At 36.2% G+C, this 27541-nt stretch overlaps 1 protein-coding gene across 11 annotated transcripts in view; it reads left to right on the top strand.

Moving 5' to 3' along the window:
• The window catches only part of MON2 (MON2 homolog, regulator of endosome-to-Golgi trafficking), a 146925-nt gene that overhangs the window by 38108 nt on the left and 81276 nt on the right, over positions 1-27541 (top strand). For all 11 annotated transcript variants that reach the window (XR_010321818.1, XM_023558375.2, XM_023558371.2 and 8 more), the window contains 12 exons: positions 6017-6141; positions 6565-6704; positions 10618-10771; positions 17528-17760; positions 20050-20131; positions 21011-21195; positions 22024-22136; positions 22501-22605; positions 23286-23366; positions 23445-23518; positions 23610-23700; positions 26423-26524. Coding sequence is in view for 10 of the 11 variants with exons in the window: in XM_023558375.2 (XP_023414143.1) it covers positions 6017-6141; positions 6565-6704; positions 10618-10771; positions 17528-17760; positions 20050-20131; positions 21011-21195; positions 22024-22136; positions 22501-22605; positions 23286-23366; positions 23445-23518; positions 23610-23700; positions 26423-26524 (1485 nt within the window). In the remaining variant the exon portion in view is untranslated. The remainder of the gene's footprint in view (positions 1-6016; positions 6142-6564; positions 6705-10617; positions 10772-17527; positions 17761-20049; positions 20132-21010; positions 21196-22023; positions 22137-22500; positions 22606-23285; positions 23367-23444; positions 23519-23609; positions 23701-26422; positions 26525-27541) is intronic.

Below are 27541 nucleotides of genomic sequence, written 5' to 3'. Positions count from 1 at the left end.
CCAGGAACTTTATAATTTTAGCTTTAACATTTAGGTCCTTAATCCCTTTTGAGTAAGTTTTTGTACATGATGTTAGGTGTGGATCCTGGTTCATTTTTCTGCATATGGATATCCAGTTTTACTAACACCACTTGTTAAAGAGACTTTTCTTCCCCATTAAATGGATTTTGACCCTTTGTCAAAGATCAGCTGCCCATAGATGGGTGGATTTACTTCTGGGTTCTCAAATCTATTCCACTGGTCTATGTGTCTGTCACTGAACTAGTACCAGGCTGTTTTGATTACTGTGGCTGTATGTTAAGTTTTGAGATCAGGAAGTGTGAGGCCTCCTACTTTGTTCTTCTTCATCAATATTGCTTTAGCTATTTTTGGCCTCCATCTTTTCCATATAAACTTGGAGATTAGTTTTTCCATTTCATTAAAGAATGTTGTTGGAATTTGGATCAGGACTATATTATATCTATCAGTCGGTTTTGGTGGTATTGACATTTTCAAAGTGTTAAGTCTTCCAGTCTGTGAGTGTGGAAAGTTTTTCCATTTATGTAGATTTCTTTTAGTTTCTTGCAGTACTGTTTTGTAGTTCTCCTTGTGTAAGCCTCTTATGTTAGCAACTCAGTATGTTAACCATTCACACCACCCAGGATCCTCAGTAATTTCTGCTTTGAATGAAATTGCTGTTATTGAGAGTATATTCTATTTTGGACACTGTATGAAATGCTTACATACCTTAATTCATTTAAACTTTACAACACACCTGTGAAGTAGGCATTCATATTTCCATTTTACAATAGATAAAATAAGCCGCAGGATTTTAATGTAATTTGCTTGAGGCCATGCCACTTTTAAGCTCCAGAGCTGAAGTATGAACTAATCTGTTAGACCGGAAAGCCCACAATCTTAACGATTACATTCTGCAACTTAACCGTTATCTTAGTTTTTATTTCTTTTGCTCCCCAAAGCCTCTCTTGGACTTTTATGCTGCCAGTGCCAACTTTCTTGCTAGGTTCCTACCATTCTCTGTATTCATCCGCTTGATTGTGTAGAGGGGTATGGGGGAGGGAGACAGATAACAGCACAGCCAACTATAGAAAAAATTGAATGTTACTGCCTGAAGGAAGAGGAAGACCTGCCTCCCTACTTCACTTATGTTTGGGGGTGATGATCAACTGGTAAAGTCTCCCTTCCCAATAAGGCAGATGAGTTCTTCAGATGTATATATTAACTCCTCAGTGTTATAAGTTGTTACGTTGGGAATTTCCAACATTATTTGCATAGGAAAATTCAGACATTGAACAGTTTCTCCAAGGGTAAAAGAGGCATGGTAGTTGTAGGGTGAGCGAGATGTGGTTGATGTGGAATGCCTATTATTTCTCTGTGTTTTCTTTATTTAATTCTGGAAATAGTATATCTCTTAGAGGACATACTAGAGCAGCGGTTCTTACTCTTTTTGGTCTCAGAACCCCTTTATGCACTTAAAAATATTGAGGACTCCCTAAGAGCTTTTGTTTATGTGGATTATTTCTATCATTATTTATTTTATTAAAAACCGAAGCTGAGACAATACTAAACCCATTGTATGTTAACAAAACACTTATTTTTGTGAAAAATAGCTACATTTTCTAAAGCAAAAAGAAGTATTGTTTTACAGTTTTGGAAATCTCTTTAATGTCTGGCTTAATAGAATACAGCTGGATTCTCATACCTCCTGTATTCATTCTGTTGTGATAGGTTGTTTGGGCTGAACTATATGAAGAAAACCTAGCATTACAAACAGAAGTAGTTGGAAAAAGTAGAATTATTTTAACAGCCTTTTCAGATAATAGTGGATATTCTTCTTTGATGGAATACCAAAACTGGACTAGTGACACTTTTTTAAAGCTTAGTGGCAATATAACATCTGAAACCATATCAATAACATTTTCATACTCTGCTTTATTAAAATCCTTTGGTCCATCTTGTGCTCTGAATGGATCTTTACCCTGAATGGATGATTTTGTAACAACACATATTTTAGTCGTACAGATTGGCCAAATGTTGACACTTCATACAATACCAAAAAATATCCCACTTGTTAATATTTCCACCTGTCTATCAGAAAAGTCTTTAATTATTGAGACACTGTCAAGTTCACAGAGGCAGATAAAAGCCTTCCAAAATTCTAATTTTGTTTGATAGCTCAAATTTTATCATTGGCAACAAATGCTGTCAGTTGCTTTCCCTAAAGTGACAGAATCATTTCGTTCATTTTCGATAAATGTCTGCAGTATACAGAAGTCTAAATAATCACAGTTTGTCATTTGCTCTTTCAAGCAAAAATGGTGTTCCTTAAGGAAAAAAAGCAGCCAGTTCAGGTTGCAGCTCAGTCACAAACGCTTTTCCTCCTGACAACGATCATGCTTTGATACATGGCAGAGGTGCTTTGTGTGTACTTCCCATTTTGACACACTGCTTGTTAAAAAGATGTGTGCGTATTTTATTTTCATTCATCATGATTCTTAAGTCAAACTGACCTTTTTGTTTTTTTTAAACTGTGTGTAGAGTGGAAAATACAATGATACTAGTTGACAGTTTGGTGTCACTGCCTTGATTGATGCTAAAGCTTCGGCTTTTTTACCCACCTTACACCATCAGTGCAAATGTTAATACATTGAAAAAGGCAGATAATATCTTAGTATTATTATGAAAATAATTTTGACCTCACAGACCCCCTAAAAGGGTCTTGGGGACCCCCAGGGATCCAGGAACCACACCGAGGGAACCACTGTACTAGAGAATCAGTGTTCTTCCCCAAATGATAATGAGTCACCAGTTTCTCATTCTATCAAGAAGCTCAGGAGCGAAGATAACTAGTCTCCAAAAATTAGTTGTGTTAATTAGTGACTAGAGGAATTTAGAATGCCCCACTAATTCAGGTAGAGATACATCCACGAAACTATATTTTTTTCCCCTTTCTTTTTTATCATGTGAGCTAGGCGCTTCTCTATCCTCTGAAACACTCAGGATACGGGCCCAAAAACCAAAGCCACTGCCACGGAGTCAATTCTGACTCACATACCTCTTTTAAAGAAAATGCCCTTAATGTGAAACTGATTGTAAATGGCTAGAGTATTTCTCTTCTGCTTTTTGATCTACTGTTTTTAGAAAGGAATGAATAAGGCTAAATTGATTGGCCAGCCTAATTTGCCATTTCTTCACAGACATCTCTCTAACAAAGGATTTTATCATTAACAAACCTATTAGCCATAAGAGTGTTAATTCTTATCCAGCCCCTGAAAGATTCCTGCATTTGAATATTCTCCCAGACTTTCTTCATTGTCTCCCAAACCTGCAGTTATCTTATATACATTATACTTTACCAGACATCTCTGTCATACTGTGTTAGAAATTATACAAGGATAGCTTTGATTAGTCTTAGGCCCATCAAATGTCTCTTGACTATTATCTAATACCAAAAGACTGCATGAATTCAGAAACATTCATGGCCTCTCATGCTTGTATAATAGAGTTCATGGAGTACTAATACTTCTCCATGCCACAAAAATTGGACTTAGGCCATAAATACTAGTATTATTTTAATTGCTGTAAAATATATACAATATATAATTTGCCATTTTAGCCATTTTCAAGTATACAATCCTGTGGTATTAATCACACTTAGTGTTATTCAGCCATTGTCACTACTTGTTTCTAAAAGTTTTTCGTCATGAAGCAATGACTCCCATTTGACCCTTCCCGCATCCCATGCGAACCACTAATCTACTTTCTGTCTCTATACTTTTGTTCTAGACATTTCATGTAAGTGCGAGCATACAATATTTGTCCCTTTGTGTCTGACTTATTTCACTTAGCATAGTGTTTTCAAGGTTCATCGTGTGTAGCATTTATTATAACTTTGTTCCTTTTGTATGGTAGAATAATCATAGATACTAACCTTAATACCCATTTCCTTCTACGTACAACCTCTTGGGGGAAAGATTAACAGACTTACAATAAGAGCCCTCCATTTAAACCTTTGAGAACAATTCAGTGCCCTCAACACTGGTTCTCTGATGAAGCTTTCACACTTTGCAAGGAGGGACAAGGGGAGCGCAAAATTCCTGACCTCTGGAGATAGGCTCCCTTTTTTTACTCCAATTTTAAAGTTTAATGACTACAGTACAAATCAAGTGATTAATTGATTTTAGCCGTTCTGTCATAGGAGAGGAAATGATCTGCTCTTCAAGGCAGGTTTTGTAATATTTTAACTTCTTTGGCTGTGGTATACTTGATGTTTTTGAGAGCCTTGATTTTTTGGCCTCAAAACCTAGCCGATGAACAAATTGTACCACCACATTTATATTCTACTTTCACTCTAAGGAAGATGTACTTTTTGAATGACCTACTAATATTAAGACCCTTTGGCAGACACAACTGTTGCTGTATGGAGTCACTAGCATGAGTCTTCCTTTTTTAGTTTTTTCTCTAGAAACCTTTCCTTATGAAGGTTCATTTGCTTTAGAAAAAATAGTGATGCTCTTTACATTTGTGTGGAACTTTATCATGTTTAGGGAAAGTTTTTTCATTCTTAACATTTTCTCATTTGGTTTCTAAGGAAGGTGAGGGTACTTTTATCCTTTATACGGAGGTTAAGTAGCTTGTCATGCTCAAGGTTGGTAAATGAAGAAGCTGAGGCATCTGATTTCTGATTTAGTGCTTTTCAACTATATTATGTTTAGAATAGTGACAGACTTCAGCCTTATGACTTCACAAGTCATAAGTAGTCTAAGGATAAAGTTGGTTTAGTCCTCCTTCCTTTACCCACATAGTTATATTCTGTTTTTAAGCACCCAGTTAAAGATACTAAAGGCATTAGAAAATAGAAAATTAGACAATACCAATCTTTTTTTTTTTAATCACTAGGACTTTGGGCTAAAATCCTGAGGGCCATTGTATATCCCAAGTTATGGCTCACTCATTCTGGGGCACCTACAGCTAAAACATCAAATAACCAAGAATCAATTTGTCCTTAGGAATCCCAATGTCCGTTTAATTCTCACCTCCCAGAGGTCCTGCCACATCCTCCACTAGTATGTAATAGAAAGAATCCATTAATCTTTGAATATACTGGTTGTTTTTTGTTTGTTCCCTCAGTCATCAGACATTTAATGAAAACCTAGAATGTACTTTAAACACTATTATTATTTATTTACAAAGAGCTGGCTAAAAAGATGATGTCTATATTAATAACAGTAATGATAGCCAATAATAGAGCAAAATTATGTATCAGGCCCTGTTCTAAGTACTTTATATACCTTATACCTGACCACTACTACAGGTTCCTTGTTTTCCCATTAGAAAATATATGTTAAGCCACCTTTGGCTTATTGCCTCCTTGTTTCTGAAGCAGCAGGAGAAAACATGAAAAAACGGCTGTGGTATTATTGAAGAGTAAAGCATATAACCCCATCAGCAGTTTACATGGCATACGCTACCTCACAGTTTGCAGAAATGGGGATGGATGGCATGATGGTGCACAGTGCTTCCTAAAGGAGATTAACCTTGTTAGCACTAAGGAGCCCTGGTAGCACAGTGGCTAAGCACTTGGCTGCAAACCAGAAGATTGGCTGTTTGAACCCATCCAGTGGCTCTGTGGGAGAAAGACCTGGCAGTCTGCTTCCATAAAGATAACAGCCTTGGAAACCCTATGAAGCAGTTCTGTTTCTGTCGCAGGGGGTTGCTGTGAGGCAAAACTGACCCGACGGCACCTAACGTTAACAATAGCAGTTCACTAGTGCGAGTTTTCAGGGTTATATTTAGAGAAACACTGTGATTATTTTTACTGTTAATGTTTCTACATGCAGCTACTTTTACCTTCTCTTTTTCCTTTGCTCTGCTCTCTTGGGAATTTTAATTTATTTCAAATGTAAAACATAGTTTAAAAATTGGTTTGTCCATGATGCTAAGTTAAGAACAAGAATGTGATTTATAATTCTCCTTGATGCAAAGAAGTATTATCAAAAGAAATTATACTTTTTAGGTAACTGAATGTGAGATATTTCTGTCACTTCTGGTGAAGTTTCTGGATGCAGATAAACCACAGTGGTTACGAGCAGTTGCAGTGGAATCAATACACAGACTGTGTGTGCAGCCTCGGCTATTAAGGTGAAACCTTAGCAATATTTTGCTAAATGGATAAGTTAATGTTTATGTTAGCAGGAAGAGTTTAAGTATTAATTCTCACATATTAGTGATTTCTAAACAAAGGAAACTGTATTGTGTGTATACAAAGAGGCAGAGTGTGGGTAATGGAAAAGAACTGCATGGTGGGCACAAAGTGTGATTTAGCAGTTTCCATTTGTCTGAGTTTACTGAGTTAATAATATAGCCAAGATAATTTTTTTTGGGGGGGGAACCTTAACCTCAGTCTGAGCCTTCGTTCTAAGTTAGTAAAATCACTCAGGTATAATAAACAAGTTTTAACTATATAATTGAAACTGATTTAGCGACATCATTTGCTATAAAAAATGTTTACAAATTTAAATATATTTAAATGTCTTTCCAGAAACATTTTAAATTATCTTGCAGGTCATTTTGTCAATCCTATGATATGAAGCAACATTCTACCAAGGTTTTTCGTGATATTGTGAATGCACTGGGATCATTTATCCAGTCGTTGTTTCTTGTGCCTCCTACTGGAAATCCATCTGCTACAACAAACCAAGCTGGTAAGGACTCATTTGTATTTTGCTTTTTATATTCTGCCTTAATTTACTATATTCATCATTCTGAGAGGACATTTTATTGAACTCTTGTGACTAGAGAAATTTAGAGTACCGAAATTTACTGATAGTAAAGACTTATATTTTGAAGAGTAATTTGATCTCGCTCATTTCTTTTCTGGATACTTTTTTCTTCTCTGATATACTTTCAGTTTCTCTAATTACGTAAGAACAGAAATTTAGATACTAATCTTCATTTTAGAAGAATGTTCATGTGATGTCTCCTTATAAAGACCCTATGGGGTCTGTTAGTCCCCCTCTCTGTTGTTTTTTTATTGTGGTAAATGTATATATAATAAAACGTGCCACTTCAACATTTTTTACATGTGCAGCTCAGCCACATTAATTATGTTCATAGTGTTGTGCAACCATCACCACTATTAATTTCCAGATTTTTCCATCTCACTTGACAGAAGCTCAGTGGCTCTGAAGCAGTGACTCCCTGTTAGTCTCTCTTAACAAAAGGGGTGAACTTCATTTAAGTTTGCGAATCAGTATACTGCTTGTTGCTTCCCTTTACCTTCTTTCTCTTCCACTTTGTACTAGCGATTCTTTTTATTCTTTATTCTTACCTCTGATAAAAATGTTCTAATAAAAGGTATATTATAAAAATTGGCAGGATTTTTACTTACTAGTAGCTTTACATTTTTTTTTATTGTGGTAAAGTGTATATAACAACATAGTTGTCATTTTAATCATTTTAAAGTATATACCCTATTGACATTAATTTTACTCGTCATGTTGTGCAATCGTCACCACTATGTATTTCCAAAATTTTTCATCATTCCAATTATTAGTAGCGTTTATACAAAAAAAGAAAATGTTGTTTTGGGGAAACAGGGAGACTCACTAGTGGGATTGATAAATTTCATTTGTTTGCATGATATCCAATTCCTGTAGCACAGGAAATTTTAAAAAATTGACCAGAAGTTTGAGTATTAACCACAAACCAAACTCGTTGCCATTGATTCTATTCCTACCCATAGTGACCTTGTAGGACAGAACAGAACCGCCCCATAGGTTATCCAAGGAGTGGGTGTTGGATTTGAACTGCTGATCTTTTGGTTACCAGCCAAGCTCTTGGCCAGTGTGCCATCAGGGCTCTGAATATTACTGATTTGTAATTAAGTATAGGTATACCTTGGCGCTATTGCAGGTTCAGTTCCAGACCACTGCAATAAAGTGAATATCTCAATAAAGCAAGGCACATGAATTTTTTTTATTTCCCACTGTGTATATGTTATGTTTACACTATATTATAGTCAATTAGGAGCCCTGGTGGCATAGTAGTTAAGAGGTCAGCTACTAACCAAAAGGCAGTTCAAATCCATCAGCTGCTCCTTGGAAACCCTATGGGGCAGTTCTACTCTGTCCTATACGATCTCTCTGAGTTGGAACTGACTAGATGGCACCTAACAACAACAACAACAACAAGATCTATTAAGTGTGCAATAGCATTATGTCTTAAAAAAAAAAAAGTACATACCTTAATTAAAAAATACTTTATTGCTAAAAAAAAATGCTAACCATCATCTGAACCTTCAGCAAGTCATAATCTTTTTGCTGGTGGAAGAGCTTGCCTCGATGTTGGTGGCTGCTGACTGATCAGGGTGGTGGTTGCTGAAGGTTGGAGTGGCTGTGGCAATTTCTTAAAATAAGACAATGAAGTTTGCTGCATCGATTGACGCTTCCTTTCACAAAAGATTTCTCTGTAGCATGCAGTGCTGTTTGGTAGCATTTTACCTGCAGCAGAACTTCTTTCAAAATTGGAGTCAATCCTCTCAAACCCTGCCGCCGCTTTATCAACTAAGTTGAAGTAATTTTCTGAATGCTTTGTTGTCAATTCGACAATGTTCATGCATCTTCACCAGAAGTAGACTCCATCTCAAGAAACCAGTTTCTTTGCTCATCCATAGGAAGCGACTCCTCATCTGTTAAAGTTTGATCCTGAGCTTGCAGCAATTTAGTCACATCTTCAGGCTCTACTTGTAATTCTAGTTCTCTTGCTATTTCCACGACATCTATAGTTATTTCCTCCACTGAAGTCTTGAACCCCTCAGAGTCACCCATGAGAGTTAAAATCAACCTCATCCAAACTCCTGTTAACGCTGATATTTTGACCTCCTCCCGTGAATTGTGAATGTTATTAATGGCATCTAGATTGGTGAATCCTTTCCAGAAGGTCTTCAATTTACTTTGCCCAGATTCATCAGAGGAATCACTATCTATGGCAGCTGTAGACTTACAAAATAGTAATAATACTTAAATAATAAGACTTGAAAGTTAAAATTACTCCTTGATCCATGGGCTGCAGAATGATGTTGTGTTAGCAGGCATGAAAACGTTAATCTCCTTGTATATCTCCATCTTGGTGACCAGGTGCTTTGGTGGCCAGGTGCTTTGTCGATGAGCAGCAATATTTTTAAAGGAATCTTTTTTCCTGAGCAATAAGTCTCAACAGTGAGCTTAAAATATTCAGTGAACCAGATGTACTGTCATCCAGGCTCTGTTGTTCCAAATGTAGAGCAGAGACAGAGTAGATTAGGTCAATCCTTAAGAGCCCCAGGATTTTTGGAATGGTAAATGAGCACTGGCTTTAACTTGAAGTAACCAGCTGCGTTAGCCCCTAACAAGAGAGTCGTCCTGTCCTTTGAAGCTTTGAATCTAGGTATTGATTTCTCCTCTCTAGCTATGAAAGTCCTAGATGACATCTTCCAATAGAAGGCTGTTTCATCTACACTGAAAATCTGTTGTTTAATGTAGCCATCGTCATCAGTTATCTCAGCTAGGTCTTCTGGATAACTTGTTGCAGCTTCTACATCAGCACTTGGCGCTTCATCTTGTACTTTATGTAATGGAGATGGCTTCTTAAACTTTATGAACCAATCTCTACTAGCATCAGACTTTCCTTCTGCAACTTCCTTATCTCTCTCAGCTTTCATACAGTTGACACAGTGGCTGCAACAATGGGCTCAAGCAAACCATGATTGTGAGGATGGCACAGGACCCGGCAGTGTTTCATTCTGTTGTACATAGGGTCATTAAGGGTAAGAACCAACTCGACAGCACCTAATGATGACAGGGTCTTGCTCTGGATTAAGCTTTGGCATAAGGGAATGTTGTGGCTGGTTTGATCTTCTAATCAGACCACTAAAACTTTGTCCATGTCAACAATAAGGCTGTATCTCTTTCCTACCATTCATGTATTCACTGGAGTAATACTTTTAATTTCCTTCAAGAATTTTTCCTTTGCATTCACAGCTCGACTGACTCAAGAGGCCTAGCTTGTGGCACACCTCAGCTTTTGATATGCCTTCCTCACTAAGCTTAATCATTTCTCACTTTTGATTTAAAGTGAGAGATATGTGACTGTTCCTTTCACTTAAATACTTAGAGGCCATTGTAGGATTATTAATTGGCCTGATTTCAATATTGTCATGTTTCAGGGAATAGGAAGGCCTGAGGAAAGGGAGAAAAATGAAAGAACGGCTGATGGGTGAAGCAGTCAGAACACACACATTATCGATTAAGTTTGCCATCTTATATGGGCGCAGTTCATGGGACGCCAAAACAATTACAATAGGAATGCCAAAGATCACTGATCAGAGATCATTATAACAGATATAATAACAATGAAAAATTTTCCAATATTGCGGAATTTCCAAAATGTGACACAGAGACAAGACGTGAGCACATGCTGTTGGAAAAATGGCGCCATATACTTGGTCATCTCAGGATTGCTGCGTATCTTCAATTTGTAAAGAACACAGTATTTGTGATGCGCAGTAACTGAAATGCACTGAAGTGAGGTATGACTGTAATAAATCGGTATCTTTACTTTTTTCCCTTTATTTAATAGGAAATAATAACACAGGTGGCCCAGTCTCAGCACCAGCAAACTCAGGAATGTTGGGAATTGGTGGAGGTATTACTTTGCTGCCAGCGTTTGAATATAGAGGAACTTGGATACCTATTCTGACTATAACTGTTCAAGGCAGTGCTAAAGCCACCTAGTAAGTAGTAGTTGCTTTATTTTATAAGGAATGCCATTTTTTAATCCTAAAATTCTTCTTTCTGCATTATATTTAAAATTTTAAACCTAATATTCCTGAGGTATTTTACAACTTGTTTTCTTTTGTCATATTTTGAAAAATCTACCTAGGACTGTTTTTTGTTGTTGTTGTTATTGTTGTTTATTTATTTATTTTAACTATTTGCAAACTATTAACAGCATTATAAAGCAATGTATGATTTTTTTACCTAATGTATAGCTTTTTGGTTGAGTACAGGGCTTGGTTTCAGACAACTTGGACTTAAACCTTGGTCTCCTAATACTAACCGAGCTACCTCTTACAAATTAGTTAACCGTTTTTTATTTCAGTTCCACTTCTATAAGTGGGAGTAGTAATAAATCTACCTTTCAGGACTCTGCATGTGAGACGTTATTTTCAGTGCCTAAGTAGCCACACATTTGTGGTTCAACAAGTGGAATTTTTAGTTTTTAATTAATCCATGTTTTATGGATTTCAGTGTAACATATATATTCAGCAACATATTGTTGATTTTTCTTAAGTCTTAGTGAATTGTAGTGCTTAACAGAGATAAAGCAATCAATATCACATGGGTTCAGCATTACTGCAGTTACTAGTATATTTTGAATAATTGGTATGTGTAATTAAAACACTGTTCGTGTAATAGTCAATCAAGTCTTTTAATGTGAAATAGAATCTCTGAGTAGTTTCAATGATAAACGTATATGGTATTTCAGTCTACATCATCATAGAGATTTTACCGTGGAGCTTTATGTTCCCTAAAATTATGGACGTATAGAATCATAAAAGACTGAAATCTTTTAACTAAAATTCGTTTTTCTTCTTAGCCATTATAAGATATTAAAGTTACCTAGTCTCATATAAGCTTTGCCTTGCTATAAAATGTATTACGGCTTGAGATTATTACAATATCAAGTTATAAAACAATCACATTTCTACCACTGAAGGGAATATTAGTGATTAATACACCTCCTCACTTCATTTTATAAACTGAAAAAAGCCTCAGCGCATAGAACAAATTGAAGCCCTTGTGGAGCTTACATTTTAGTGAGTGAGATAGTAAGGACACTAATAAACATCTAATGTAACCTCGAGTAGTGGTTAGTTCTAGGAAGGAAAATAAAGCAAATTAAGGGGATAAGGAGTGACCGGGGTGAAGATAAAAACAGAAAGGGTCTCTTCAGTGTGCTTGAGGGAAAAAAAAAGCCACAAGAGAGTAAATAATTTAGCCAAGTTGTAGAATTCCTTTTTTATTAATAAAAGTCTAAAAACAAATTGCTTATTAATAATTTTAGCCCTCATAATTTAAAAGACTTGGGTTTTAAGTCATTCTGCTACTAAATAGTATGGTTTTGAGTACAGCACTTTATTTTACTTGATCTTGATTTTTTTGAACATTAAGGCAAGTTTAGACTAAATCTCAAAACAAGTTATTTTTTTAGGGCCGTACATAATTTGATTATTCACTTTTGAAACATAAATAGCCAGAAAATATTGGATGCTCTTCTGGGTTAGTATGTTCATATTGGAACTGCCCTGTTGAATTTAGCATCTTTCGTTCATTCATTGAGGTTCAATATAAAATTACTTTTAGTATTATCTTTGAAGGCATACATATAAATCTTGGTTGTACATTCTCTTCTTTTATTGACTTCTTAAGTATGTAGTAACTTGAATACTTGAGAAGAGTAACCAAAAAAACCCAAACCCATTGCCAGCAAGACAAATTCTGACTCATAGTGACCCTATGGGACAGAGTAGAACTTCCCCATTGGGTTTCCAATTTGAGACTGGTGGACTTGAACTGCCGACCTTTTGGTTAGCAGCTGTAGCACTTAACCACCATATCACCAGGGCTCCATAAGAAATACAGACAGAAATAACTTTAACATATGTGTTTTTGTTGTTAGGTGGTATTGAGTTGGTTCCAACTCCTAGAGATCCTTGTACCACAGAACGAAACACTGCCCAGTCCTGTGCCATGCTCACAATCGTTGTGCTTGAGTCCATTGTTGCAGCCACTGTGTCAGTCCATCTTGTTGAGGGTCTTCCTCTTTTCCGCCGACCCTCTACTTTACCAAGCATGATGTCTTTCTCCAGGGACTGATCACTCCTGACGACATGTCCAAAGTACATGAGACGCAGCCTCACCATCCTTGCTTCTAAGGAGCATTCTGGTTGTACTTCTTTCAAGACAGATCTGTTTGTTTTTTTGGCAGTCCATGGTCTATTCAGTATTCTTAGCCAACACAATTCAGAGGCATCAGTTCTTCTTCGGTCTTCCTTATTCATTGTCCAGCCTTTGCATGCATATGATGAAATTGAAAATACCATGGCTTGGGTCAGCCACACCTTAGTCTTCAAGGTGACATCTTTGCTTTTCAACACTGTAAAGAGGTCTTTTGCAGCAGATATGCCCAATGCAATGCATCTTTTGATTTCTCGACTGCTACTTCCATGGGTGTTGATTGTGGATCCAAGTAAAATGAAATCCTTGACAACTTCTTTCTTTTCTCTGTTTATCGTAATGTGGCTTATCGGTCCAGTTGTGAGGATTTTTGTTTTCTTTATGTTGAGGTATAATCCATACTGAAAGCTCTGCTCTTTGGTCTTTATTAGTTAAGTGCTTCAAGTCCTCTTCACTTCCAGCAAGCAAGGTTGTGTCATCTGACGCACACCTTTCCTGACTTTAAACCACATAGTATCCCCTTGTTCTGTCTCAACAGCTACCCCTTGATCTATGTACAGGTTCCTTATGAGGGCAGTTAAGTTTTCGGGAATTCCCATTCTTCCCAGCGTTATCCATAGTTTGCCATGATCCACACAGTCGAATGCCTTTGCATAGTCCATAACACACAGGTAAACATCCTTCTGGTATTCTCTGCTGTCAGCCAGGATCCATCTGACATCAGCAACGATATCCCTGGTTCCACGTCCTCTTCTGAAACCAGCCTGAATTTCTGACAGTTACCTGTCTATATACTGCTGCAGCTGTTTTTGAATGATCTTCAGCAAAATTTTGCTGGCATGTGATATTAATATTACTCGATAATTTCCGCGTTAAGTTGGATCACCTTACCTGGGAATAGGCATAAATATAGATCCCTTCCAGTCAGTTGGCCAGGTAGCTGTCTTCTAAATTTCATGGCACTTCCAGCACTGCTTCCGTTTGTTGAAACATCTCAATTGATATTCTATCAATTCCTGGAGCCTTGTTTTTCACCAGTGCCTTCAGTACCATCAGTTCCTGATCATACGCTACCTCTTGAAATGGTTGAACATCGACCAATTCTTTTTGGTTTAATGACTCTGTGTATTCCTTCCATTTTCTTTTGATGCTTCCTGCATCGTTTAGTAATTGCCCCATAGAGTCCTTCAGTATTGTAACTCAAAGCTTGAATTTTTTCTTCAGTTCTTTCAGCTTGAGAAAGCCGAGCATGCTCTTCCCTTTTGGTTTTCTATCTCCAGCTCTTTGCACATGTTGTTATAATATTCACTTTGTTTTCTCAAGCCACAATCTTCTGTTCATTTCTTTTACTTTTATCATTTCTTCCTTTTGCTTTAACTGCTCAATGTTCAAGAGCAAGCTTCAGCGTCTTCTGACATCCATTTTGGTCTTTTCTTTCTTTCCTGCCTTTTTTAATGATCTCTTGCTTTCTTCACGTATGATGCCCTTGATGTCATTCCGCAGCTCGTCTGGCCTTCAGTCATTAGTGTTCAGCACATCAAATCTTTTCTTGAGATGGTTTCTAAATTCAGGTGGGATGTACTCAAGGTCATACTTTGGCTCTCGTGGACTTGTTCCAGTTTTCTTCAGTTTCAGTTTGAACCTGCATAGGAGCAACTGATGGTCTGTTCCATAGTCAGACCCTGGCCTTGCTCTGACTGATAACGTGGGGTTAACATAAGTATTGGAAACATTATACTCATTTAGATTTATTTCACTGTGGCTGCCCTAGAAATTGAGCTTGTGACAGTTTTTGGACTTGATTTTAAATTTGAGCTATTTAAATAAATGAATTACTCAGAAAACGAAGCCTGTTGCTGTTGAATTGATTCTGACTCACAGCGACCCTATAGGGCAGAGTAGAACTGCCCCATAGGGTTTCTAAGGAGCGTCTGGTGGATTTGAACTGCTGACCTTTTGGTTAGCAGATGTAGCTCATAACCACTATGCTACCAAGGTTTCCAAATGTGTTATATTATACCCAAAATTACGTAGCAATTCTAATAAAGCAGTGAGGTAACAACGTATATGCTTTGTTTTAGGTTCATGGCATAAATAAAAACAAATATAACCCAGCTTTTCTCATAGTGCTTCATTGCTTTTTATGGGTGAATAATAGTCCATTGTATGGATATATCACATTTTGTTGATGAATTAATCAATTGATGATCATTTGGTTGTTTATATTTTTTGCTATTATGAATAATGCTACTATAAACTTTTATATACAAGCTTTTTTGTAGGCATAGATTTTCATTTATTTTAGGTGTATGCCTAGAGGTGGAATTGCTAGGTTATATGAATGATTACTCTCAGTTTTTGAGGAGCTGCCAAACTGTTTTCCAGTGTAACTGCTTCATTTCACAGCCCTACTAGCAATGTATCAGAGTTCCAGTTTCTCCCCATCCTCATCAGCACTTGTTACTTTCTGTCTCTGATTGTAGCCATGCTGGTGGATATGAAGTGGTATCTTATTGTGGTTTTGATTTGCATTTCCCTTACGAGTAACGGAAGCCCTGGTGGTACAGTGGTTAAGAGCTTGACTGCTAACCAAATGGTGAGCAGTTAGAATTTACCAGCTGCTCCCTGGAAACCCTGTGGGACCGTTTGAGTCTGTCCTGTAAGGTCACTATGAGTTGCAGTTGACTCAACAGCAGTGAGTTTGGTTTGGTTATGACTAATGATGTTGAACATTTTTTCATGTGCTTATTGGTCATTTTTATATTATCTTGGGAGAAATGTCTATCCAGATCCTTTGCCCATTTTTAAATTGGGCTATCTGTGTTTTCATTATTTAGTTGTAAGAGTTCTTTATATACCCTGGATACTAGTCTCTTATCAGGTAATATGACTTTCAAAAAATATTCTCTCATTCTTGGGTTGTCTTCATTTTCTTGATAGTGCCAATTAAAAGTTTTTAATTTTGATGAATCCATTTTATTTGTTTTTCCTTTGTTTCTTAAGCTCTTGTTATAATTTCTAACAAATCATTGCCTAGTCTAAGGTCGTGAGGATTTATGCCCATGTTTTCTTCTAAGAGTTTTGTAGTTTTAGCTCCTTTATTTAGGTCTAGGATTCATTTTGAGTTTTTTTTTTTTTTTTCGTATATGGCCTTAAAGTAGGGGGTCCAGCTTTACTCTCCTACGTCTGCATATCCAGTTGACCCAGCACCATTTGTTCTTTCTTCATTGGATTATCTTGATAGATTTCAATTTTAAGGTATTTAAAATCATGATTTCCTGTTTGCCGTGATTGAAAACAAAAGGTTTGTCCTCTTTTCTCAAAGTTTTCCCCTAACTACAAGGTGGAAACTGTTCTGAAATTTGAACTTATTAATACATTGATGCGCTTAAGTATTATTCTTACCCTGCTGGCATATTGGATCTGAGATGACAGGAGAACTGATATTTCACAGTAATACTTTTCCCGCGTTTGAAACCATCATCCTCGTTACAGGATTTATTTGATTTTATAGCACCTTACTTTAAAAGTCAACACCTAAGTTAGAGTTTGAGAAATTTTATAATCTGGTGAGTTCTTTTTTTTTTTTTTTTTGACTTTTATTGAGCTTCAAGTGAACGTTTACAAATCAAGTCAGTCTGTCACATATAAGTTTATATACCCCTTATTCCGTACTCCCACTTGCTCTCCCCCTAATGAGTCAGCCCTTCCAGTCTCTCCTTTCGTGACAATTTTGCCAGCTTCCAACTCTCTCTATCCTCCCATCCCCCCTCCAGACAGGAGATGCCAACACAGTCTCGAGTGTCCACCTGATACAAATAGCTCACTCTTCATCAGCATCTCTCTCCTACCCACTGTCCAGTCCCTTTCATGTCTGATGAGTTGTCTTCGGGAATGGTTCCTGTCCTGGGCCTACATAAGGTTTGGGGACCATGACCGCCGGGATTCCTCTAGTCTCAGTCAGACCATTAAGTATGGTCTTTTTGTGAGGATTTGGGGTCTGCATCCCACTGATCTCCTGCTCCCTCAGGGGTTCTCTGTTGTGCTCCCTGTCAGGGCAGTCATCGATTGTGGCCGGGCACCATCTAGTTCTTCTGGTCTCAGGATGATGTAGGTCTCTGGTTCATGTGGCCCTTTCTGTCTCTTGGGCTCTTAGTTATTGTGTGACCTTGGTGTTCTTCATTCTCCTTTGATCCAGGTGGGTTGAGACCTCTGGTGAGTTCTTATTCTGTCCTGTATATGTCTTTATTTCTCCAGTATCAGCAATTACTGAAAATATTAGCATAATTGGGGAGAGGAGCCAGAAATGAATGATTAAAATAGTTATGAAAGTGGTCAGGGAGGCCTTAATTTTTCTAATCAGATCAGGAAAGTAGAGCTCCCTTCCAAACGAACAAACTCAGTGATATTCATTTACTTTTGCTGTTCTGCTTATCTTAATTTCTGTAGTCCATAAATTAGAAAAATAATTTTATATATTTTCATGTTTGTGGCTTTTTGTTAGGGTTCTGATTTTTTTATAATTTCAGCCTAGAGATGTTGGACAAAGTTGAGCCCCCAACTATACCGGAAGGTTATGCCATGTCTGTGGCATTCCATTGTTTGCTAGACCTCGTACGTGGAATAACTAGTATGATTGAAGGAGAGTTAGGGGAGGCTGAAACAGAATGTCAGACTACCACTGAAGCAGCTTCTTCACCAACACAGTCGTCAGAACAGCAAGATTTACAGTCAGCATCAGACCAAATGGATAAAGAAATAGGTATAATATTATGATTCTGTATTTTTCGTTTTTATTTCGAAATAGTTTGAAATTTATCGAGAAGTTGTGAAAATATTAAGAGTTCCCTTATATCCTTCACTCTAATTTCCCAGTTGTTAATGCTGTATTGTATTTGCCTTATCATTCTCTCTGTTTATATACATGTCACTGTACTTTTTTCCTGAACCATTTGAGAATAAGTTAGACATGATAGATTACCGATTATCCTTTAATATGCAAGTGTGTATTTTCTGAAAATAAGGACACTTTCCTACATAACCATAATATATTCACCATCAGAAATTTAACATTAGTCCAATATTATCATCTAACCCCAAATTCTCTTCAGATTTTGCCACTTGTCCCAGTGATGTCTTTGTGGTTCAGGATCGCATGTTGAATTTAGTTGCCATGTCTCTGTACTCTTTTTCAGTCTGCATCAGTTCCTTAGTTGTTATTTGTTCTATATGATCTTGACATTTTTTTTAAAGAGTACAGGCTAGTCAACTTGGGCTTATCTGATGTTTCCTCATGATTAAATTTGATTTATGCATTTTTGGCAGGGCTACCATAGAAATGTCGCTGTGCTGTATCAGGAAACATACAATATCAATTTGTGTCATTACTGGTGTGATGCCAACTTTCATCATTTGGTTAATATGGTGCCTGCCAGGTCTCTTCACTGTAAAGTTAATTAACTTTCTGTGGAGAAATACTTTGAGACCTTTACTATAAAATAGAGCTTTTCCTTCCCCTTCATTTATTTTATTTTGCTTATTTATCTAATATTAGTATGAATTCATGGATTTCTGTTTTATTCAGAGGTTTACAATCAACAACTATCATTATCTATTTTGATGCTCAGATTATCCCTGACATGGCTAGTAGTATCCCCTTCAGGACGGCCCCTGTGTACTTTTAGTATGTCCCCATCATTCTCTGAGTAATCCTTTACTATCTGATATAACAAGATATCCCAGGTTCATTTTGGATTTTTCTTGCCCAGCCATGGAGTCATCCCTTTTTCCGAGGAGCCTTGGCTCCTTTTAATAGAGAATCCCAAATCAAATCTGTTGCCGTCAAGTCAATTCCAACTCATAACGACCTTAGAGGGCAGAGTAGAACTGCCTCATAGGGTTTCTAAGGCTGTAGTCTTTACGGAAGCAGACCGCCACATCTTTCTCCTGCTGAGTGTCTGGTGGGTTTGAACCGCTAACCTTTCTATTTGCCACTAAGTGCTTAACCATTAGGTGGTGCAAACGGTTTGCACTCAGCCACTACCCTAAAGGTTGACAGTTGAACCCCCCCCCCAGAGGTGCTATGGAGGAAAGGCCTGGTGTTCTGCTTCCATAAAGATTACAGCCAAGAAAACCCTATCGAGCAGTTGTACTGTGTAACACATGGGGTCACCATGAGTTGGAATTGACTTGATGATAGCAGATTGGGTTTTTGGCTATTTAGAAATGAACATGTGGACACTATGTGTATACACTTCTTGCTACCTGGTTAGGAAACAAATGTATACATACATACAGACATAAGCAAACATCTGTCTACCTTTTTAGAGTATCTGTTTATCTAAAATATCATGCATAAGATCGTACCAATTTCTCCAATTCCAGTTCAGTACCACAAGGTTTATATTTATTTTGCGTATTTGTAACTCCTTTCCCCAACAGTGAGAAACATGGCTCCAGTTTTACTCAGTGTGTCTACTTATTTGCTCAGCTCGCATTGTATATAACCAATCACCTGGCTGAGACAGCTAGTTAACCTGCACCCACGCTCACTCCCTGCTGGTCACACAAGCCAAAAGCTTGGCCTGATGAAGGGAGAAGGGAATAAGAACTGATATATACACACACACACACACACACACACACACACACGTGCCTTGTTCGTTTTGAGACTTACTAGTATTTTTACAGTGATGACAAGTTACATTATTCAATTTCTTTGATGTTTTTATTTAGAATTGTAGAATTTACTGATTTTTAACTTCTTGACATATATATTTAAAGATATTAACCAGTTAACTTGTTTACAGAAAGATCTTACCATAAATATTTAAAAACAAGTTAGTTTTAAGACTGAAGTCTGAAACTATAGTATGCTTTCAAATATTGTTCATTCAGATATATTTTAAATAGTAAAGCTTTAGTATTTGGTAATTGAGTTGTTGGAATATTTGACATATTTTGAAATGACTAGGTAGATTTTCGAATTTGACATATCATCTGATATTATAATACCTATAATTATCATTAAGTTTTTTTTTTTTTCCTTAAGTTAGCAGAGCTGTTTGGGAAGAAATGGTGAATGCCTGCTGGTGTGGACTTCTTGCTGCACTCTCACTCCTTCTTGATGCCAGGTATTAAGTCTTTGTAAGTTTTATATTACATGTGGCAGTTAAAAACAACATCAGAGTGGTTTATTTAAATTTGGCCTAATACTTTGTTTTGTAATAATATTTCTTAATATTACTTTTTTGTTTGTATAGAACATTATTGTTTTTCTGCCACCCTTCCCCCATCCTTTCCTTGCTCTGTTGTTCCCCACCAGAATTCCTGTCATGTTTTAATGGAAAATACAATCCCAAAAAAATTACTGAATGCCTTACTTGTTTTGAGACTTAACTTACCACTGCTTTTACAATGATGTTGAATTACATTATTCATTCTCTTTCATGTTCTTATCCAGAATTGCAGGATTTACTGATTTTTAAATGCTTGGTACTTTAAGTTAAATCTTTGAGTTTTTGACCATTTGCTTAAATACAAGTAGTCCTTGACTAACATAAGTTGGTTCTGACTTAAGTCAGATATCTCATTTTATTTTTTTAGTGTTCATTATTTTTGCCTTTTATTATCAGTATTTTTATAAATCTGATCTTTATTTGTCTTTGGAGGTTGGAAGCATTACATATAAACTTACAGATATGTTTTAATACATACATACATAAAAAATACACAAATCATTAAAAAAGGATGGTTGTAAGTGGTTTGTCATAACTTGAATACGTTGTAAGTTGAGGACTACCTGAATGAATATGTGTATTGTACATTGCTTTTACCCAGTTCATATTTCAGAATATTATGTTAATTAGTTAAAATTCCTTATTGTATCAGTTTTGAAAGTATTTTTATATAGATTTTCTTTAAAATTCACTTAGTATTTAATTCCAGATCATGTTTTGCAGTATAATTAAAAATAAATTAATCAGATGAAATAAAATACCTTATCTTTTCAGCACAGATGAAGCTGCCACTGAGAATATTTTAAAAGCTGAACTGACTATGGCTGCTCTTTGTGGAAGGCTGGGCCTTGTAACTTCAAGAGATGCCTTTATAACTGCAATATGCAAGGGTTCCCTGCCTCCTCATTATGCTCTTACTGTATTGAATACTACCACCGCAGCTACACTTTCCAATAAATGTAAGACTTAAACTTACTCAAATTCTCGTCATCTAGCGGGGTGACATAATGTAGAGAAAAGATTATAGAAATTCTGAGTTTAAGCTTTAGCTGTTCCACTCACTGCCTCTGTGACCTTGGGAAAGTTAATATCCCTGAGTCTGAATTTCTTCCATCTCTTTAAGAAAAAAAAAAGAAAGAATGGAGGTGGGGAAAAAATACCAATTTTAGACAAGTTCCAATTTTAAATACCAGTTTAAATCCAATTTTAATAATAGTTGTGAGGATAAAATAAGATAAATCTGAAACTTTTTTGGGAACTATAACTTACTGTTGAAATGGTGGTGATGATTTTTTTAATGAAATGAATACAACAATAATGCTTGCAACCACTTAGATTAGGCTAACATCCCAATTTTTTTTTTAATATTTTGAAAATACTCGTTTGTTACAAATGATATAAATATATTTTAATATGATCTTCAATTTTCAGACTGAAAATGTGAGTATTGGTCTCTGACTTTTACTAGAAAAGCGTACTGGGGATACATGTGTAAAATGCTTACTGTGTTCTAGTTTTATTTTACTTATGAAGAAATGTAGCAAAGTTTTGTAATTTTATATGTTATCTATCAAATTCTTTATTTAATATTTGCTTAACTTGCCTTGGTTTCTGCACCTCATGAGTTTTTAAAATGTTTGTATAAAATGTTTGGTAAAAATGCTGATATTTAAATAAATGTCACAGTTGAACTTTATTCGGTCAAATTAATATTTTAAAATATAACATTTCTTTGAATGCAACATGTAAGTACATTTTAATTATTTAGGCTTTCCTTTGTGTTCTAGCATATTCCATTCAGGGCCAGAGTGTTATGATGATAAGTCCATCAAGCGAATCTCACCAGCAGGTTGTGGCAGTGGGTCAACCTCTAGCAGTCCAGCCTCAAGGGACAGTAATGGTAAAGTGCTTGTTTTTGTTGTTGTTATCAATTAACTAAAAAGAAAATCTGTTGTACCCTTTCTCAGTATTTGTCAAAATTTGTCATTGAACTTATTTATTTTCTTTTACCTGGATGGTATCTATAAAAGAAAGTAGTTAAAACTATGCAGGTGACATTATCATAACCCATATAACAGCTTTTAAGCCAATGAATTTGTTCTGTATAAAATCATTGCAGTTAGTCATCCAAACCGATTTTCTTAATATTTTTATTTGGTTTTTATATAAGAAAAAACTTTGAATATGATAATAATGCTTTACAAGCTTTTTAATTTTGAAGAAAGCCTAACAGTTCTGCAAATATATTCTTTTTTAATATATAGCTAACTTCCAAAAATATCCAGTGTATGAGGACTTTACTTAACTTGGCACACTGCCATGGGGCTGTTCTTGGAACATCGTGGCAACTTGTCTTGGCAACTCTGCAGGTATGTTGTAGTCTCTGGGTCAGAGGTTGGCGTTGCTTTTATATCTAAGGGTTAACAATTAAACTAAGCAATGCCTATTAGTGCTTTGGGCAGGCCTAAAGAATAGGCAGTAAGTATGAAAAAAGAGAAGCTGTAAAGGAAAGAAGATACGGCTCATGTTGTAGGAAGTGATTGAGTGCTTTTTATAACTGCCTGAGCTCCATTTAGGAAACCCTGGTGGCATTGTGGTTAAGTGTTATACCCGCTAACCAAAGCATTGGCAGTTCGAATCCACCAGACACTCCTTGGAAGCTCTATGGGGCAGTCCTACTCTGTCCTATAGGGTTGCTGTGAGTCGGAATTGACCCAGTGGCAGCGGGTTTGGTTTTTTTTTTTTTTAAGCTTCACTGCCTGTGCTTGGTATAATAGGTCCTTTGTATGAATTTTGACTAAACCCCCCCAAAAAAAACCCAGTGCCGTCGAGTCGATTCCGACTCATAGCGACCCTGTAGGACAGAGTAGATAGAACTGCCCCACAGAGTTTCCAAGGAACACCTGGCAGATTTGAACTGCCTACCCTTTGGTTAGCAGCCGTAGCACTTAACCACTACACCACCAGGGTTTCCATGAATTTTAATTACTGATTTTAATTTTAGTTATTAGAATTCCTATAAATTTGTTTTTTTTTTTTTTTTTAACAGCATCTTGTATGGATTTTAGGATTAAAGCCTAGTAGTGGTGGTGCCTTGAAACCTGGGAGAGCTGTAGAAGGACCCAGTACAGTAAGCCCTCGTCATTCTTACCCAATTAGTGCTTCCCAGAATGTTCCTATGTTACATTTAATTTTATTCCTTTCCTAGGTTCTAACAACAGCTGTGATGACAGATTTACCTGTAATTTCCAATATACTTTCAAGATTGTTTGAAAGCTCACAGTAAGAGTCAGTTTTTTAAATTGATAGAAAATATTGTTATTATCTATATATGTTAAATCATAATGTCTTTATTACTTTATTTTTGTTTTAGGTATCTTGATGATGTTTCATTGCATCATTTAATAAATGCACTTTGCTCCTTATCCCTAGAAGCAATGGATATGGCCTATGGAAATAATAAGGTGTGATATTCTACCTTTCTATTTTAAATGTGACTAACCATACTTTTGGGTTTTTACCATTTATGGTTGTAATTTGTTGAGGGAGTTAAGAGGACATGTTTTGCCTTGTGAGATATATATGTATGTGTGTATATATATATATATTTTTTATATATATATAGCGATTTTAAGTTGTGTCCATTTCTTTTGTGTATTGAATATTTTTATAAAGAATAATCCAACACTGTTTTTATAAATGAACTTTATACAATGTCACAATTACTTGTAATTTGAAAAATAAATTTATGGTTGGGGTAATTTAGGATTTAAATCAAGGAATGTAAGTCTGTCTCAGTTCCTCTTATCTGGGTTGGGATGGAAAATCAGGAGCTAATCTTTTTTTTTTTTTTCCTGAAAGTCATCATTCTCCTTTAGTGTTTCTGTCCTTCAAAATGTTCCTTGAAAATTAAATTTTTGCTTTATTCATTGACTCAGTTAGTAAAACAGTACTTTTGAATATTGACATTCAAGAACATTTCTATACTCAAAGTATTTTCTGTTTTACTTGGAAAGTACAGGAAAATTTATTTATCTTAGGAATAATTATTTAAAATTAAATGCCTTCTACATTTTAAAATGAATAAATAAGTTTAGTTTGACCATTTATAAAAAAGTGAAGACAACCCAAAACATGATTAAAAATTTAAGAATGCTGCTTTGTAATTTATTGAACATCTAATGGTAGGATCCAAAATTATGTTTTCTGCCTGGTCCTTAAATTATAATTCTGTGTATTGTGGCTCATCATCTTAGCTCATGTGACTAAGGATTAGTCGAGAAGGTCTTGTTAGGTCGAAGCTTCATATATTATACCATACAGCTAGAGAATTCTACAAACAGGTAAATGTCCATGCCCATGTTTTATAGTTTCTTTCAAACAATTCATTCTTAACAGCTTTGTTAATAGCTTTCACTTTTGGAGAGCATCAAAGTCAGCTGTGGAGTTTAAAAAAATTACAAATGTGAGGCCCCTATTCAAGACATCCTGAATCAGAATCTTCAAGTATGGGGCCTGGGTATCTTTATATTCTTTTAAATGATACACATGATTACTGTACACATCCTGGTTAAAATAATAACACCAAGGTAGTAACAGGGTCAGCGGAAAAGAGAAGGACCCTCAATGAGATGGATTGACACAGTGGCTGCAACAGTGGGCTCAGGCATAACAGCGATTGTGAGCATGGCGCGGGACCGGGCAGTGTTTCGTTCTGTGGTACGTGGGGTCGCTACGAGTTGGAACCGACTCAGTGGCTCCTAACAACAACAACGGTAATAGGCAACATTTATTGGGGATTTACTATATGCCAGGCACTTTTTAACTTGAGGTAGGTTCTGTACTTTTAGAATAGGTTCTATGCTGGTATTATTTCCATTTTATAGATTAAAATAAATAAATAAAACAGATTCAGAAAGGGTAGTAACCTACCCAAGGTTATATACCTATTGAGTGGTAGAGACGAGGTCCCAAGCAGTTAAAACTGCACAGGCAGCAGTATTCACCACTATACCACATTGCCTCTAGAACCATGAATTTTTCTACTACAAAAGTGTTTAGGGTGCCTATAACGTTAACACATGCAAGAAGAGCCAACCTGACCATATTTGTCTTAAAGTCTCATTGTACTTGTTTCAATGTACTGACTGCTACTAGGAAAGACATATATTGTTGGGCATTTTCATATTAGATTTTTATCAGCACTGAAAAATTGTTAAATATATAGAATAATAAGTTTTTTCGTTTAAAATCAAAATTATTATGCTTATAATTTGCCAGGGTTTTTTTTTTTTTTTTTTTCTCTTTTTTTTTTTTCAGTGCCGTGTCTCGGTTTGAAATAGTTACCCGTTAGAAAATACTCATCGTTTCTGTCAACTGAATTTGCATTAAATCATGTTTTACCACCTTCATTAGTTTTGAATTAGAGATAGTTGCCTTTTGGTTTTTTTCACTGAAACTGTTTCTATAACACAGCAACCAAGTACTCTAATTTAGTGATAACAAGAGCCCTTTGCCGTTGAGCCGATTCCAACCCATAGCAACCTTATAGGACAGAGTAGAACTGCCCCTTAGGATTTTCGAGGAGCAGCTGGTGGATTCAAACTGCCATCCTTTTGGTTAGCAGCCGTAGCTCTTAAACACTGCGCCACCAGGTCTCCAGTTTAGCTATGTGTGATGTAAACTGATTCTCTTTCTGACTTTAGAGAGCTGTTTTGTCTTCTTTTTTATTTTTCTGTCTGTGTCTAAAACTGACAGCCCTGATCTCTTACATACTCTTGACTTCATATTTTTTTCCCTGGTTCCTGCTTTCTCCTTTGTTTTTTATCATACTTTGTGACATTCATACGTGAAACCTGTACATTTCAAGACTTCACTAATAAGAATGTTTTTTTTCTTCTGGTCAGAAGACTGGCCATTCTGTGTGTCTGGTATGATTTATGACCATTTCCCTACTAAAATATTCTCTTTGTGACCAAATTTTCCAATTTGGGCCATTCTGGATAGTTGAGGGTGGTAGAAAGACTTGTTTCTTGTTAACAGAGGTTTGTATTTTTTGCTGATTTTGTATTAAATAATAATATATTAATTACAGTTATGCTGTCCAGAGTATTCTTGATTTTATTTACAATTTAAGTCTTCAAAATTTTCCTTATAGTATCAAAATGCAACTTGTTTCCTCCCTAGGAACCATCTCTTTTCGCCGTTGCCAAATTGTTAGAAACTGGTCTTGTTAACATGCACCGAATAGAAATTTTGTGGAGACCTCTAACAGGCCACCTACTTGAGGTAACCTTTTTTTCTTAAACATTATATTTGATTTTTTATAAAGGACTATTCATTTGTGCATTTGTGATGATTAAGTTACCAGAACAAAGATAATATACATTGAAGTAATGATTGTGGATAACCATTTGAAAAATCAGCATTAACCCTTTTTTCCCTCTTTCCTGAGCTAGTACTTATACATGTATATTTTATGAAGGAGTAAAGTTGCATAGTAATTGGTTTGATGAGGGAGCAGTTTGCTTTTATTGACTGAAAATTGGTGAAAAAAAATTTTTTGTGTGTGATTTAGGTGAAAGTTTACAGAGCAAATTAGTTTCTCCATTAAACAGTTAATATACAAATTATTTTGTGACATTGGTTGCCATCCCCTCAGTGTGTCAATACTCTCCCCTTCTCCACCCCAGGTTCCCTGTTTTCCATTTGTCCAGTTGTCTCTTCCCGCCTTCTCATCTTTGTTATTGGGCTGATAGGCCTGTTAGTCTGATATACATGATTGAGCTATGAAGCACGTCCCTCATGTGTGTTATTGTTAGCCCTAGAGAACTGTCCAGTCTTTGGCTGAAGGGTGAACCTCAGGAGCGACTTCAGTACTGAAGTTAAAAGGGTGTCTGGGGGCCACACTCTCAGGGTTTCTCCAGTCTCTGTCAGACCAGCAAGCCTGGCCTCTTTTTTTTTTTTTTTTAATTTGAATTTTGTTCTACATTTTTTCCCCCTTTGTCCACGGCCCCATATTGTGATCTGTGCCAGAGCAGTCAGTGGTGGTAACTGGGTACCATCTAGTTGTCCTGGGGAACATGGGTGAAATTTTAAAGTGAGAAATAACTATCTATGAAATCTCTGAAGTCTTCTTCAGCTGTTAGCTTGGACCTTATTTTTTTACACAGTGTTTTGATCACCTCAGTTCTAGCTAATTCTGAAACAACTTCAAGGTAATTGAGGCTGAGGGTTGGGAGTAAATACTGCTCATTTCCAGCTTTTGCTTTGAGATAGCTCTTCTGCAAAGTGAAAAATCTGGTT

This window comes from Loxodonta africana, chromosome 4 (assembly GCF_030014295.1).
Source record: "Loxodonta africana isolate mLoxAfr1 chromosome 4, mLoxAfr1.hap2, whole genome shotgun sequence".
NCBI lineage: Eukaryota > Metazoa > Chordata > Mammalia > Proboscidea > Elephantidae > Loxodonta > Loxodonta africana.
This window is presented reverse-complemented; position numbering and strand designations above follow the sequence as displayed.